The 16,715-nt window shown below is 47.6% G+C and overlaps 1 protein-coding gene across 2 annotated transcripts in view; it reads right to left on the reverse strand.

The window, feature by feature from the left end:
- crata (carnitine O-acetyltransferase a) overlaps positions 1–16,715 on the reverse strand; it is a 47,644-nt gene that overhangs the window by 15,564 nt on the left and 15,365 nt on the right. For both annotated transcript variants that reach the window (XM_043720626.1, XM_043720627.1), the window contains 5 exons: positions 11,281–11,334; positions 10,004–10,166; positions 8,956–9,130; positions 7,806–7,984; positions 1,857–1,957 (listed from right to left, as the gene is read on the reverse strand). In XM_043720626.1, the coding sequence (XP_043576561.1) occupies positions 1,857–1,957; positions 7,806–7,984; positions 8,956–9,130; positions 10,004–10,166; positions 11,281–11,334 (672 nt within the window). The remainder of the gene's footprint in view (positions 1–1,856; positions 1,958–7,805; positions 7,985–8,955; positions 9,131–10,003; positions 10,167–11,280; positions 11,335–16,715) is intronic.

Here is a 16,715-nt window from a genome sequence, read left to right on the forward strand (position 1 = left end):
ATACACTTCAAACCACTTCGCTGTCTGCCAGCACATTCCTGTGACCCTAAAATCCTGTCCCTGTCCTTCCTACTCTCATCCTCCTGTGCACTGCAGCTACACCTCCGGTTCCCATCCCCCTGCTGAGCTAGTTTAAACCCACCTGAATAGCACCAGCAAATTTCCCACCCAGGATATTAGTACCCCTCTGGTTCAAGTCAAGACGTCCTGTTTGTCCAAGTCCCACCTTCCCCAGAATGAGTCCCAGTTATCCAAGAACCTGAAGCCCTCCCTCCTGCACCATCCTTGCAGCCACGTGGTCAGCTGATATCACTCCCTATTCCTTGCCTCAAGTATTTCCTACTTTATTAACAATGAGCAAACCTCAAGAGCTCTTAATGGACTGAAGTGCTTTTGGATGTCCTGAGATTATAAAATCACCCAGGTTTGAGGTGCTGCACTAATTGGACAGTGAGCTGGCATTAACAGATTGGGCTGCATCATTTTTATTATGATCTCGACTCCAAAGCAGTCACCCTAATCCAGACTGAGCTAATTACTGAAATCATAAAGCCACAACATTCCATGACTTTAAACAAAGGAACTTTTTACTTTACAAGAGCCAAACACAAACACAACCTGAATGTTACTTTAAGTAGCAGTAATTGAAAGAATGCTTCAATTAATAGGCCCAGTTTGGTGAATTCTAAACTTTCAATGACACAATCATGACAGATCTTATGAATTGGCTTGGCAATCCAGTCAAAGTTTATGTCATCCGACTCAATATCAGAATCCTTTAAAACCATGTCTCCCCCACAAAGATTTCAGCTGCTGTTCTTGTATGATTTGGCCTGATCCTCATCAACAGCATGACACAACCAAGCCAGTTTCCACACGCCCAGCTTTCACTCAGCTGGCACATGTCTGCCCAACTTTGTCAATTCTGCTAACAATATTCTGGATAGGTAGATCCTTGAAGCGGCAGAGCAGCTAGTTCCTAACCTTGGATTCAGTCTTCATTTCCTCAGAAATGAAAAGGTTTGGTTTCCTTTCTCAGTTTACAGTTTTTCTGCCTCGGAAAATGTAAATTTTAAAGACCTTGAATTCCAGCACGCCACTTTTCTGGCCTGTAGGATTTTTACCAGTCAGCTCCTGAGCACCATGAGGTACCTGACTGGCTGTGGGATTTGGCTTCATTCAGACAGAATGGTCAGAAACAAGGAACACACTAGGGATGAGGGAAAATGTGTACTCTGACCAGATCCTCTACATTGCAGGAACCCACCACCAATCTCCCTATGGAAATCATTATTTATATGGTAAATATGACAAACATGGCTATCAACAGAGGCTGGGAACTCTGTGCCAAATGACTAATCTCCTATCTGCCCAAAGCCTGATCATCTACAAGACGCATGTCAGGAGTGTGATGGAATACTCCCCCACTTGCTTGGATGGGGGCAGCACCAACTTGACTTGAAACAAAGCAGCCCACAACATTGGCACCACAGCCACGAACACCCACTCCCTCCACCACCGACGCTCAGTAGCAGCAGGGTGTACCATCAGCAAGATGCACTGCAGATTTTCACCAAAGATCCTCAGACAGCACCTTCCAGACCCATGACCATTATAAACCACATAGCAGCCTGACTAGGAAACCTAGCATTGTTCTTTCACTGTTGCTGTGTCAAAATCCTGCAAGTCCTTCCCTGTCAGTACTGAGTGCCCCTATCCCATGTGGACTGCAGCAGTTCAAGAAGGATGTGAACCAACCCCCCCATCTTCAGGGCAATGAGGGATTGCAATGAGATGCTGACCTACTGTGCAACACCCATATCCCATGAGAAACAAAAATAAATCCAGATTCTTACCAATACTCAAAGACATGATCCAGCAAAGCAACAATGGGTGGTCCTTCTGCTGGAGAATGCTCATAAACCAAACCACAAGATCCGTCCTCTCCGACAATAAACTGCAAAAAGAAATCCCAACATGGAGTAAGTTGAAGCAGCAAATGACTGCAGATGCTGGAATGTGTACTGAAAACAAATACTGGAGATCACAGCTCGTTCGGCACAATCCATGGAGAGAAAGCAAGCTAACATTTCCAGTCTAGATGACTCTCCATTAGAGCTGAAGCTCTGATAAAGAGTCATTTAGAATTGAAACATTAGCTTGCTTTCTCTCCATGGATGTTGCCTGACCCAAGGAATAAGTTGGGTCAATTGCTTGAAGTTGCAGCTGTGATACCAGCGATTCTGTGATTAGCCCAGAGATATACTGGCTCGGTAGGTTTTGTGTGTGTGTATGTGTGTGCGTGCGTCTGTGTCAGTGTGTGTGGGATGTGTGTCAGTGTGTGTGGGATGTGTGTCAGTGTGTGTGGGATGTGTGTCAGTGTGTGTGGGATGTGTGTCAGTGTGTGTGGGATGTGTGTCAGTGTGTGTGGGATGTGTGTCAGTGTGTGTGGGATGTGTGTCAGTGTGTGTGGGATGTGTGTCAGTGTGTGTGGGATGTGTGTCAGTGTGTGTGGGATGTGTGTCAGTGTGTGTGGGATGTGTGTCAGTGTGTGTGGGATGTGTGTCAGTGTGTGTGGGATGTGTGTCAGTGTGTGTGGGATGTGTGTCAGTGTGTGTGGGATGTGTGTCAGTGTGTGTGGGATGTGTGTCAGTGTGTGTGGGATGTGTGTCAGTGTGTGTGGGATGTGTGTCAGTGTGTGTGGGATGTGTGTCAGTGTGTGTGGGATGTGTGTCAGTGTGTGTGGGATGTGTGTCAGTGTGTGTGGGATGTGTGTCAGTGTGTGTGGGATGTGTGTCAGTGTGTGTGGGATGTGTGTCAGTGTGTGTGGGATGTGTGTCAGTGTGTGTGGGATGTGTGTCAGTGTGTGTGGGATGTGTGTCAGTGTGTGTGGGATGTGTGTCAGTGTGTGTGGGATGTGTGTCAGTGTGTGTGGGATGTGTGTCAGTGTGTGTGGGATGTGTGTCAGTGTGTGTGGGATGTGTGTCAGTGTGTGTGGGATGTGTGTCAGTGTGTGTGGGATGTGTGTCAGTGTGTGTGGGATGTGTGTCAGTGTGTGTGGGATGTGTGTCAGTGTGTGTGGGATGTGTGTCAGTGTGTGTGGGATGTGTGTCAGTGTGTGTGGGATGTGTGTCAGTGTGTGTGGGATGTGTGTCAGTGTGTGTGGGATGTGTGTCAGTGTGTGTGGGATGTGTGTCAGTGTGTGTGGGATGTGTGTCAGTGTGTGTGGGATGTGTGTCAGTGTGTGTGGGATGTGTGTCAGTGTGTGTGGGATGTGTGTCAGTGTGTGTGGGATGTGTGTCAGTGTGTGTGGGATGTGTGTCAGTGTGTGTGGGATGTGTGTCAGTGTGTGTGGGATGTGTGTCAGTGTGTGTGGGATGTGTGTCAGTGTGTGTGGGATGTGTGTCAGTGTGTGTGGGATGTGTGTCAGTGTGTGTGGGATGTGTGTCAGTGTGTGTGGGATGTGTGTCAGTGTGTGTGGGATGTGTGTCAGTGTGTGTGGGATGTGTGTCAGTGTGTGTGGGATGTGTGTCAGTGTGTGTGGGATGTGTGTCAGTGTGTGTGGGATGTGTGTCAGTGTGTGTGGGATGTGTGTCAGTGTGTGTGGGATGTGTGTCAGTGTGTGTGGGATGTGTGTCAGTGTGTGTGGGATGTGTGTCAGTGTGTGTGGGATGTGTGTCAGTGTGTGTGGGATGTGTGTCAGTGTGTGTGGGATGTGTGTCAGTGTGTGTGGGATGTGTGTCAGTGTGTGTGGGATGTGTGTCAGTGTGTGTGGGATGTGTGTCAGTGTGTGTGGGATGTGTGTCAGTGTGTGTGGGATGTGTGTCAGTGTGTGTGGGATGTGTGTCAGTGTGTGTGGGATGTGTGTCAGTGTGTGTGGGATGTGTGTCAGTGTGTGTGGGATGTGTGTCAGTGTGTGTGGGATGTGTGTCAGTGTGTGTGGGATGTGTGTCAGTGTGTGTGGGATGTGTGTCAGTGTGTGTGGGATGTGTGTCAGTGTGTGTGGGATGTGTGTCAGTGTGTGTGGGATGTGTGTCAGTGTGTGTGGGATGTGTGTCAGTGTGTGTGGGATGTGTGTCAGTGTGTGTGGGATGTGTGTCAGTGTGTGTGGGATGTGTGTCAGTGTGTGTGGGATGTGTGTCAGTGTGTGTGGGATGTGTGTCAGTGTGTGTGGGATGTGTGTCAGTGTGTGTGGGATGTGTGTCAGTGTGTGTGGGATGTGTGTCAGTGTGTGTGGGATGTGTGTCAGTGTGTGTGGGATGTGTGTCAGTGTGTGTGGGATGTGTGTCAGTGTGTGTGGGATGTGTGTCAGTGTGTGTGGGATGTGTGTCAGTGTGTGTGGGATGTGTGTCAGTGTGTGTGGGATGTGTGTCAGTGTGTGTGGGATGTGTGTCAGTGTGTGTGGGATGTGTGTCAGTGTGTGTGGGATGTGTGTCAGTGTGTGTGGGATGTGTGTCAGTGTGTGTGGGATGTGTGTCAGTGTGTGTGGGATGTGTGTCAGTGTGTGTGGGATGTGTGTCAGTGTGTGTGGGATGTGTGTCAGTGTGTGTGGGATGTGTGTCAGTGTGTGTGGGATGTGTGTCAGTGTGTGTGGGATGTGTGTCAGTGTGTGTGGGATGTGTGTCAGTGTGTGTGGGATGTGTGTCAGTGTGTGTGGGATGTGTGTCAGTGTGTGTGGGATGTGTGTCAGTGTGTGTGGGATGTGTGTCAGTGTGTGTGGGATGTGTGTCAGTGTGTGTGGGATGTGTGTCAGTGTGTGTGGGATGTGTGTCAGTGTGTGTGGGATGTGTGTCAGTGTGTGTGGGATGTGTGTCAGTGTGTGTGGGATGTGTGTCAGTGTGTGTGGGATGTGTGTCAGTGTGTGTGGGATGTGTGTCAGTGTGTGTGGGATGTGTGTCAGTGTGTGTGGGATGTGTGTCAGTGTGTGTGGGATGTGTGTCAGTGTGTGTGGGATGTGTGTCAGTGTGTGTGGGATGTGTGTCAGTGTGTGTGGGATGTGTGTCAGTGTGTGTGGGATGTGTGTCAGTGTGTGTGGGATGTGTGTCAGTGTGTGTGGGATGTGTGTCAGTGTGTGTGGGATGTGTGTCAGTGTGTGTGGGATGTGTGTCAGTGTGTGTGGGATGTGTGTCAGTGTGTGTGGGATGTGTGTCAGTGTGTGTGGGATGTGTGTCAGTGTGTGTGGGATGTGTGTCAGTGTGTGTGGGATGTGTGTCAGTGTGTGTGGGATGTGTGTCAGTGTGTGTGGGATGTGTGTCAGTGTGTGTGGGATGTGTGTCAGTGTGTGTGGGATGTGTGTCAGTGTGTGTGGGATGTGTGTCAGTGTGTGTGGGATGTGTGTCAGTGTGTGTGGGATGTGTGTCAGTGTGTGTGGGATGTGTGTCAGTGTGTGTGGGATGTGTGTCAGTGTGTGTGGGATGTGTGTCAGTGTGTGTGGGATGTGTGTCAGTGTGTGTGGGATGTGTGTCAGTGTGTGTGGGATGTGTGTCAGTGTGTGTGGGATGTGTGTCAGTGTGTGTGGGATGTGTGTCAGTGTGTGTGGGATGTGTGTCAGTGTGTGTGGGATGTGTGTCAGTGTGTGTGGGATGTGTGTCAGTGTGTGTGGGATGTGTGTCAGTGTGTGTGGGATGTGTGTCAGTGTGTGTGGGATGTGTGTCAGTGTGTGTGGGATGTGTGTCAGTGTGTGTGGGATGTGTGTCAGTGTGTGTGGGATGTGTGTCAGTGTGTGTGGGATGTGTGTCAGTGTGTGTGGGATGTGTGTCAGTGTGTGTGGGATGTGTGTCAGTGTGTGTGGGATGTGTGTCAGTGTGTGTGGGATGTGTGTCAGTGTGTGTGGGATGTGTGTCAGTGTGTGTGGGATGTGTGTCAGTGTGTGTGGGATGTGTGTCAGTGTGTGTGGGATGTGTGTCAGTGTGTGTGGGATGTGTGTCAGTGTGTGTGGGATGTGTGTCAGTGTGTGTGGGATGTGTGTCAGTGTGTGTGGGATGTGTGTCAGTGTGTGTGGGATGTGTGTCAGTGTGTGTGGGATGTGTGTCAGTGTGTGTGGGATGTGTGTCAGTGTGTGTGGGATGTGTGTCAGTGTGTGTGGGATGTGTGTCAGTGTGTGTGGGATGTGTGTCAGTGTGTGTGGGATGTGTGTCAGTGTGTGTGGGATGTGTGTCAGTGTGTGTGGGATGTGTGTCAGTGTGTGTGGGATGTGTGTCAGTGTGTGTGGGATGTGTGTCAGTGTGTGTGGGATGTGTGTCAGTGTGTGTGGGATGTGTGTCAGTGTGTGTGGGATGTGTGTCAGTGTGTGTGGGATGTGTGTCAGTGTGTGTGGGATGTGTGTCAGTGTGTGTGGGATGTGTGTCAGTGTGTGTGGGATGTGTGTCAGTGTGTGTGGGATGTGTGTCAGTGTGTGTGGGATGTGTGTCAGTGTGTGTGGGATGTGTGTCAGTGTGTGTGGGATGTGTGTCAGTGTGTGTGGGATGTGTGTCAGTGTGTGTGGGATGTGTGTCAGTGTGTGTGGGATGTGTGTCAGTGTGTGTGGGATGTGTGTCAGTGTGTGTGGGATGTGTGTCAGTGTGTGTGGGATGTGTGTCAGTGTGTGTGGGATGTGTGTCAGTGTGTGTGGGATGTGTGTCAGTGTGTGTGGGATGTGTGTCAGTGTGTGTGGGATGTGTGTCAGTGTGTGTGGGATGTGTGTCAGTGTGTGTGGGATGTGTGTCAGTGTGTGTGGGATGTGTGTCAGTGTGTGTGGGATGTGTGTCAGTGTGTGTGGGATGTGTGTCAGTGTGTGTGGGATGTGTGTCAGTGTGTGTGGGATGTGTGTCAGTGTGTGTGGGATGTGTGTCAGTGTGTGTGGGATGTGTGTCAGTGTGTGTGGGATGTGTGTCAGTGTGTGTGGGATGTGTGTCAGTGTGTGTGGGATGTGTGTCAGTGTGTGTGGGATGTGTGTCAGTGTGTGTGGGATGTGTGTCAGTGTGTGTGGGATGTGTGTCAGTGTGTGTGGGATGTGTGTCAGTGTGTGTGGGATGTGTGTCAGTGTGTGTGGGATGTGTGTCAGTGTGTGTGGGATGTGTGTCAGTGTGTGTGGGATGTGTGTCAGTGTGTGTGGGATGTGTGTCAGTGTGTGTGGGATGTGTGTCAGTGTGTGTGGGATGTGTGTCAGTGTGTGTGGGATGTGTGTCAGTGTGTGTGGGATGTGTGTCAGTGTGTGTGGGATGTGTGTCAGTGTGTGTGGGATGTGTGTCAGTGTGTGTGGGATGTGTGTCAGTGTGTGTGGGATGTGTGTCAGTGTGTGTGGGATGTGTGTCAGTGTGTGTGGGATGTGTGTCAGTGTGTGTGGGATGTGTGTCAGTGTGTGTGGGATGTGTGTCAGTGTGTGTGGGATGTGTGTCAGTGTGTGTGGGATGTGTGTCAGTGTGTGTGGGATGTGTGTCAGTGTGTGTGGGATGTGTGTCAGTGTGTGTGGGATGTGTGTCAGTGTGTGTGGGATGTGTGTCAGTGTGTCAGTGTGGGTGTCTGTGTCGGTGTGGGTGTCGGTGTGGGTGTGGTGCAGGTTAGGTGAATTGGCCATGCTAAATTGCCCGTAGTGTTAGGTGCATTAGTTGGAGGGAAATAGGACTGGGTGGGTTACTCATCGGAAGGTCTTGTTGGGCCACAGGGTCTGTTTCCACACTGAAGGGGAAACTAATCTAATTTAATCCCACACATTACTGCAAAAATCAAAACCACACAGACTTGTTGCCAGAGAGGAAAGGCTGTAAGACTTGGGTTTGGAGATGTTTGTTTGGATTGGTCAGTGCCTTTCCCCAACGCTCACTCACCTGCAGGGTTTTATCGAACCACCGGTTTCCACTGTTCCACCGACTGCCGCCCCCATGCAGCATCTGCACTGCCACGTGGCTCATGTACAGATCGTCGGACACCCTTGGCACTGGGGCATCCAGGCAGACTGTGAAGATACTTTTCTGGATGCATTTCACAGACTCTTTGTTAACCTTATCTGCAGATGTTTTTGTTTGGAGGTGTTGGACAAGAGAAACAAGGATACTCTCAAACTTGCTGCTTTTCATTAATGTAGCCACCTCAAATAATTACCAATAACTATTCAATGACTCTAAGGTATGACAGTAAACAATCACTGCTGTAAGGACAGGACCATTTTACTGCACAGTTACAACCATGTTCACCCGATCATGTGTTAAAGTTTAATTGACAAGTGAATATTGCCCTGAATACTGCTAGAACTCCCCCCTGCTTTGCTCCCAACAGGGAGATATTTCGTATCTCTCTGAGCGGGCACATGGGACCATTTAATGGCTCAGCTGAATAGTAGGACAGGCCAATGGTGCTGCGCTCCCTCAGCGCTGACCCTCCGACAGTGCGGCGCTCCCTCAGCGCTGACCCTCCGACAGTGCAGCGCTCCCTCAGCGCTGACCTTCTGACAGTGCGGTGCTCCCTCAGCACGGACCTTCTGACAGTGCGGTGCTCCCTCAGCACGGACCTTCCGACAGTGTGGTGCTCCCTCAGTGCTGGATTGGAAGTGCCAGTGTAGATCATCTTCTAATGTCTCTGGAATGGGGTCTAAACTGATGGAGGTCATTTCCACTGAGCAATGGCTGACTCCTGAACATGCTCATTTATGATAAAATGCCACTGCAGATAAGCTGCTGAGGAGCTGGTGCCTATGGACTCAAGATAGCAGGGGAGTCAGGAGGAGAAATCGAGTGTGACAGCGACTGTTCCAAGGATCAAATGCAACATCAGTAATTGAGGATAATTGTAAACAAACCAGCTGCACCCTCACCTTTATCAGTTGTCACCCTAGACCGGTGATACCAATGCTCAGGAACTGTTACAATTCTATGTGAACGTTATTGCTGGCTCCCTCCAACTCGGTCACTCACCCTCACACTGGTATGATGGGGTTGAGTGATTCCTCCCATCACGTACTGCTGTTTTCAGGAGACTTACCTTTAATGAGATTGTTATAAGCATTGGCCCAGCTATTCCGATGGCCAGTAGTAAGGATCCCGATTGGCTCCTTGTTGGTCTGTAGTGATGAGTGCCAGATCTTCTCCAGCTGCATGTAGATCTGGTCGACAGTCAGGGGAGTCCCATCACTGTTATATACAAACAGCTCAAAGAACTGCAAAACACAGACAGCAATTGTTCACTCAGCTGTGCAACTGAAGGGAACAGAACTGGGTGGTCCAAAGCTAACAATTAGCCAACCGCCTCCATCCTGGTTACCACTGACCTGCCTGTTTGAAGCATCTACATGCTGTGACTCGGCTGAGTCTTTGTTTTGGTGCCCACTACCATCGAATGGACTACCAGTTCCCTTCAGCACTCACTTTCTCAGGTCAGTGAGGGATGGCCTATTGAGAGAGATACTGGAAAGCAATTGTCTATTGAGCTGCCCAACCCCATCCTGAGGCATCATTATTTGGATGGTCTGGATAGAAAACATGCTTGGCCATACCCTGTGACTAACTGAAAAAATGCTAAGCAGCGAACGAGAGTAGGTGGGGAAGGAACAAGTCGGTTTGGAACCACAGCTCCGAGAGACGGAGGTCAGAAGAAGCTTTTTCCTTGAGAGTTGTTAGTTTGTGGAATTCCCTTCCCCAGCGAACACTGGAGGCTGAATCACTGAACTCAGGACTGCGGTAGATAAATTCTTGACACACAAGGGAGTCACAAGTTATGGGAAACGGAGGAAAGTGGAGTTGAGACCAGTAGCAGCTCAGCCATGATCTTATTGAAGGCAGCCTCCTGATCCTCTCAATCATGGGGTGGGGTTCCTCCCATTGTATCTGGGTTACTATAGATTTGGCAAGGGAGATCAACCACTGTGATTGAATAATATTGTTGGATCAAGGGACAACCAGGAAGGGAGGGGAATGGGTTGGACCTTGGGCATTGTTCATCCAGTAATTCCTCAGATCGTTCAAAACAGGGGAGGAGCAGAGTTAAAGAAACATCAAGGCAGCAGCTTTGTGAACACTGGGAAGAAACCCACCTGGAAGTTGTGCACCACTGTTATGTGCGTTGGCTTTTTAGTCTGGCTGTAGTTGACAACAGAGTCACTTTTGGAGCCTGGGATGCGACAGGAGGAGAGAATCTGGTAATACTGGTTCATACAGAGTGGGTTCCCTCCCAGACTCTCCACAGGTAGGGTCTCACTGTGGAGAACAACAGAAAGGAGATCATCTAATCAATCTGTTACATAGTGCAGAGGGGCAAAAGCAAGCTCATTATAATCAGAATTCCCAACCTTATGTTCAAGGTTGCTGTCTGGTCTTGCCCCGTCCACCATCCCTGTCCCTCCTCCAGCCCAACAATCCTCAGAGATCTCGATAGTCCTCCAACCTTGGCCTGCTCAGAACACCCATTTATAATCACCGCAGTACTCGCTATTGAGGTCCAAAAATCCTGGGGAACTGTCTCAACCTTACTTTCTTTCTTTAAGACATAAAAGGAAACCTCCATATTTCTGACCAAGCTTTTGGTCATTGCTGTTATGATATTAAATTATTACTCGGCAGTGCAGAACTGAAAAACTGCTGAAAAGAGACAAGAAATTGAAGCTTTTCTCCAGGACAAAGATGCTGGTATGTTTCTTTCATCTGATTCCTGATGAGACCAAAATAAAAAGTTTCATCTTCTTGAATCATGTTGAAATCCTAATCCGTGCTCATAAGGCTCTGTCAAATTTGTTAATCGCACCTTGGCATGTTTAACTACACTGAAGGTGCTAAATAAATGCAAGTTGTTGATATTTTAAAGGCACTTGGAGGAAATGTTTTGTACAGCTGGCAGTGATCCTGCAGCAAATGGAGGGAACTACATCTGTGTGTGCAATCCCTCATTTACAATGCACCACCTCCTTTTAAAATATTGTTTGTGGGGCCAGCATTTATTGCCCATTCCTACTTGGCCTGCAGGTGGCAGTGGTGAGCTGTCTTCTTTGCTGCAGTACTTGGGCTATAGGGACACCCACAGTGCTGTTAGGGAGAGGGTTCCAGGATTCAGACGCAGTGATACTGAAGGAACGGTGATATATTTCCAAGTGCCCGGCCGATAGAGGAATTTGCAGGTGCTGGTGTGCCCATGTATTTACTGCCCTTCACCTTCCAAGTGGTTGCAGGTTTGGAAGATGCTGCTGAAGGAGTTTTGACGAGTTGCTGTAAACAGTGTTGCTAATTTAACATCATCATTAACTGTGTAATTTATATTACACAACATCACGCCTCACATGAATTATTCCCATTTATTTATTTGTCATCTCACACTCACTTGTCAATCATGGTCTTAAAATCCAGAACACCAGAGATCAGCTTGGCTGCAAACCTAGAAGAGAGCAGGGACATCTGCATTAAATACCGGCCAACACACAACTGCTGCTTTTCACTGTCTACAACGGTGTTACTCATTACATTTAATAAACAAAATCAACAACAGAAAGGACAATTTAACACCTTTCTCTATCTTAGACATCCCAATATGCTTCACAGTCCATGAAGTGCTTTCGGTGTGCAATTGCTGTTCTAGGGTAAGACATGATGCAGCCAATGTGCCCCCACTACGAGCACTATGGTCACTGTTTTATTGCTGTTAGTTGCGGGATAAAGATTGATGCCAGGCAGAACTCCTGTTCTTCTTTCAAACAGTGGTTGCTAGATCCCACACTCCCTCCAGGTTTTCTGCTGCTACCCAGACCCATGGGATCAGCACGTGAATTGGAAGTCAGGAGATTCCATGGCTAGACGCTTCGAGAGAAAACTGATGGGCTCTTATAGATAGGGAAGTCACGTTGTGGCTGTACAGAACTTTGGTTAGGCCACTACTGGAATACTGTGTGCAAATCTGGACTCCCTGCTTTAGGAGGGACATTGTGAAACTTGAAAGGTTCAGAAAAGATTTACAAGGATGTTGGCACGGTTGGAGGGCTTGAGCTATAGGGAGAGGCTGAACAGGCTGGGACTGTTTTCCCTGGAGTGTCGGATGTTGAGGGGTGATCTTTTAGATGTTTATAAAATCATGAGACATGGATATGATAAACAGACATGATCTTTTCCTTGGGGTGGGGCAGTCCAAAACTAGCCTGGCACGGGTTTAAGATGAAAGGGGCAAGATTTATAAGGGACCTAAGGGGCAACTTTGTTCACGCAGAGGATGGGGCGCATAGGGGATGGGCTGGCAGAGGAAGTGGTGGGGGCTGGTACAATTGCAACATTTAAAAGGCATCTGGATTATTTCGTATACTTCTTGCATTGAAGTATACACACTTCAAGCCATCTGGTTTAGAGGGATATGGGCTAAATGCTGGCAAATGGGACTAGATCGATTTAGGATATCTGGTCAGTATGGATGAGATAGACTGAGGGGTCTGTTTCCGTGCTGAAGAGCTCTAACTTAAGACCATCAGTCCGACTCAAAGAGTCTTGCACTTGCACATGTTAGGAGCTACATAAATACTCAGAATCCTGTTAGCAAAAGGAATTTGTATATACATTGCACAATTTTCAATAAAAAGGGGTCATGGAGACTATCAAACTTAGCTGCATTCCTACTGCAAAACCCTGAGTGATCAGAATCTACATTCTTGGTCTGGAAATGAAGATAGACAGTTAACTGTCTATGCCATGATGGTCCAACCCAACAACACCCTGTTCTCATAAAACGGCATCAATCCCTTCCTCATTCTGACGAGTGCAAGGTGAAGATCTTCAAACTCTAGTCCCCTTTTAGCAATGGTTAGACTTTGTATCAGTGGGTTGATCACGAGTTGGGCTGTGCTGTTTGATTTTTATCTCAATTCATTCATGGGATGCAGGTGTCACTGGTTGGGCCAGCATTTATGCTCATCCCTAGTTGCCCTTAAGAAGATGAGCTGCCTTCTTGAACTGCTGCAGTCCATGTGCTGTCATAGTCCAACAAAGCCCTTAGGGAGGGAATTCCAGGACTTTGACCCAGTGACAGTGAAGAAACGTTGATATATTTCCAAGTCAGGATGGTGAGGGGCTTGGAGGGGAACTTGCAGGGGGTGGTGTTCCCATTTATCTGCTGCCTTCTAGAAGAAAGTGGTGATTAGCTTAGAACATCGAACATAGAAAAGTACAGCACAGAACAGGCCCTTTGGCCCATAATATTGTGCCGAGGATTAATCCTAATGTAAAATAAATCTATGCACTCCTCAATTAACTGCTGTCCATTTGCATGTCCAGCAGTCGCTTAAAAGTCCCTAATGACTCTGCTTCTACCACCACCACCGCTGGCAACGTATTCCATGCATTCACAACTCTGTGTAAAGAACCTACCTCTGACGTCTCCTCTATACTATCCTTCTAACACCTTAAAACTGACCCTTCGTGGCAGTCAATCCTGCCCTGGGGAAAAGTCTCTGGCTATTGACACTATCCATGCCTCTCATTACCTCAATCAGGTCACCTCTCTTCCTCCTTCACTCCAGAGAGAAAATTATGAGCTCAGTCAACCTCTCCTCATAAGACAAGCCCTCCAGTCCAGGCAGCATCCTGGTAAACCTTCTTTGCACCCTCTCCAAAGCCTCTGTATCTTTCCTATAATAGGGCGACCTGAACTGGACACAATATTCCAAGTGTGGTCTCACCAGGGACTTGTAGAGCTGCAGCAAAACCTTGTGGCTCCCAAACTCGATCCCCCCGTTAATGAAAGCCAAAATACCAGATGCTTTCTTAACAACCCTATCCACCTGGTTGGCAACTTTGAGGGATCTATGCACTTGAACACCAAGGTTCCTCTGTTCCTCCACACTGCCAAGAATCCTGTCTTTAATCCTATATTCAGCATTCGAGTTCGATCTTCCAAAATGCATCACTTCGCATTTATCCAGGTTGAACTCCATCTGCCATTTCTCCGCCCAGCTCTGCGTCCTGTCTATGTCGCACTGCAGCCTGCAATAGTTCTCAATATTATCAACAGTTCCTCCAACCTTCAGGTCATTGGCAAATTTACTAACACACCCCCCAACCTCCTCATCCAAGTCATTTATAAAAACTACAAAGAGCAGAGAACAGAGCCCTGCGGGACCCCACTCAACACTGACCTCCAGGCAGAATACTTTCCATCCACAACCACTCTCTGCCTTCTGTCAGCCAACCAATTCTTAATTCCAGATAGCCAAATCTCCCTGTATCCCATAGCTCCTGACTTTGAATGAGCCTACCATGGGGAACCTTATCAAATGCTTTGCTGAAGTCCATATACACAACATCCACTGCCAGATCTACGTCAGCCTGTATCGTCACCTCCTCAAAGAAGTCAATACAATTTTTGAGGCATGACCTGCCCCTCACTAAGCCGTGCTGCCTTTAATCATGCTTTGCTTTGCCAAATAGTCATAAATCCTCTCCCTCAAAATTCTTTCCAAAACTTTGCTGAGCACAGACGTAAGACTGACTGGTCTGTAATTGCCTGGGATTTCCCTATTACCCTTTGGTTTGGAAGGTGCTGTGCCAGAAACCTTGTTGAATCTCTGCGTCTTGTCAATCACGCACATTGCTGTTACTAAGTAACAGTGGTAGATGTTTAAGGATATGATGTCAATCTCGCAGGCTGCTGTGTCCTAAACAGTGTCAACCTTCTTGCGTGTTGTTGGGCTGCCTCCACCCAAGGCAAGTGGGGAGTATTCCATCACACTCCTGACTTGTGCCTTGTAGATGGTGGAAAGGTTTTGGGGAGTCAGGAGGTGGCGGGGGGTTACTCACTACAAGATTCCTAGCCTCGTACCTGCTCTTGTAGCCGCTGTATTTATGTGGAGAATGTAGTTAGGATTCCTCCCCCCCCCCCCCCCCCCCCCAAGATGTTGATAGTGGGGGAAATCAGTGAATGAATTATTAAAAAGTTACTTGGAGAATTAAGGCATCAGGATATGAACCAAGTGAGAGAGGGTTTGAAGTTGTATGGCTTGTTGGTGTTAACTATATCCAGGGATCTCAAATGGAATAATGTTGCTGGTTAATGTGATTCGAGGGCTGGCTTGATTGAAGAGAGGAATGAGAACTCTGACATTTTAAAGAACTTAGAAAACTCTAAAACAGCATGTGGTGTGCACCCAGAGGCCTGAGTGTGATAGTCGTGCTCCTGGTGTTGAAAGTGTATTATTTTGTTGCACTGATGATTAAAAACGTGATCTATCTTTCCAGTGAAAATATTACTCGCCATTTTACATATTTAATTTATTGTGGTTATAACAAAGTAAAAATAAAGCAGAAGTTACAAGCAGTGAGATCCTGTCGGTAATCAGGTCAATAGGATAGTGAAGGAGGCGTTTGGTATGCTTTCCTTTATTGGTCAGAGTATTGAGTACAGGAGTTGGGGAGGTCATGTTGCGGCTGTACAGGACATTGGTTCGGCCACTGTTGGAATATTGCATGCAATTCTGGTCTTCTTTCTATCAGAAGGATGTTGTGAAACTTGAAAGGGTTCAGAAAAGATTTACAAGGATGTTGCTAGGTTTGGAGATCTGAGCTATAGGGAGAGGCTGAACAGGCTGGGGCTGCTTTCCCTGGAGCGTCGGAGGCTGAGGGGTGACCTTACAGGAGGTTTATAAAATCATGAGGGGTATGGATAGGATAAATAGACAAAGTCTTTTCCCTGGGGTGGGGAGTCCAGAACTAGAGGTTTAGGGTGAGAGGGGAAAGATATAAATGAGACCTAAGGGGCAACTTTTTCACAAAGAAGGTGATGCATGTATGGAACGAGCTGCCAGAGGATGTGGTGGAGGCTGATACAATTGCAACATTTAAGAGGCATTTGGATGGGTATATGAACAGGGAAGGGTTTAGAGAATATGGGCCGGGTGCTGACAAGTGGAGCTAGATTGGGTTGGGATATCTGGTCAGCATGGACGAGTTACAGCAAAGGTAAAAACAATGACTGCAGATGCTGGAAACCAGATTCTGGATTAGTGGTGTTGGAAGAGCACAGCAGTTCAGGCAGCATCCGAGGAGCAGGAAAATCGACGTTTCGGGCAAAAGCTTCCAGCACCACTAATCCAGAGTTAGACGGAAGGGTCTGTTTCCGTGCAGTACATGTCTCTGACTCTATCATTTCTTCCTTTTTTTTGTGTGCGTGTGTGTGTGTGTGTGTGGGGGAGGAGGAGTTATCGTTCAGTAATCTGATTATTTTCATGTGATGTATTCACTAGAAATTAACAATGAGTTCCATTCTCTCAAGAACTTTTCCCAATTTTAGTTTCCTATATTCTTTATAGTTTTAGAACACTATATTCTTTATTTTTTTTCAACTTAACCTTTGAAGTGCTCTTGCACCTGTTTCACCAGAGCTGCTCTCAGTAGTGTCCCGGAGATTAATCCATTCATCCTGGTTACAAGAGGAGAACTAGCAATTTGAGAGAAGGAAAGAGTGGTGTAGGTCAGAGCTGAGATGGTGTTAGGGATGCTGACAGTTGCTGCATTTCTGTATTCATAAACCCTTCACATGCAACTCACTGACAAAGGAGAAGGTAACAGGGTTGGAGACACAGTGACAGCAATCTGATCAAGAGGGAGGACTTATGGGATGTCTTTGCCCTGGAACAGAAGGGAAATTTCACCTACAGAGAGGAAAATACAGTGAAGGGTCAAAGAGTGAGAAAGGTAGCTCCAAATAATCTAAGATTAAGCTAGTACCAAAAGCAGCTGTCTGGCATTGTTCGCATTTCTGAGGTAAAGTTTACCCTGTACAAA

Source organism: Chiloscyllium plagiosum, chromosome 30 (genome assembly GCF_004010195.1).
Source record: "Chiloscyllium plagiosum isolate BGI_BamShark_2017 chromosome 30, ASM401019v2, whole genome shotgun sequence".
Lineage (NCBI taxonomy): Eukaryota > Metazoa > Chordata > Chondrichthyes > Orectolobiformes > Hemiscylliidae > Chiloscyllium > Chiloscyllium plagiosum.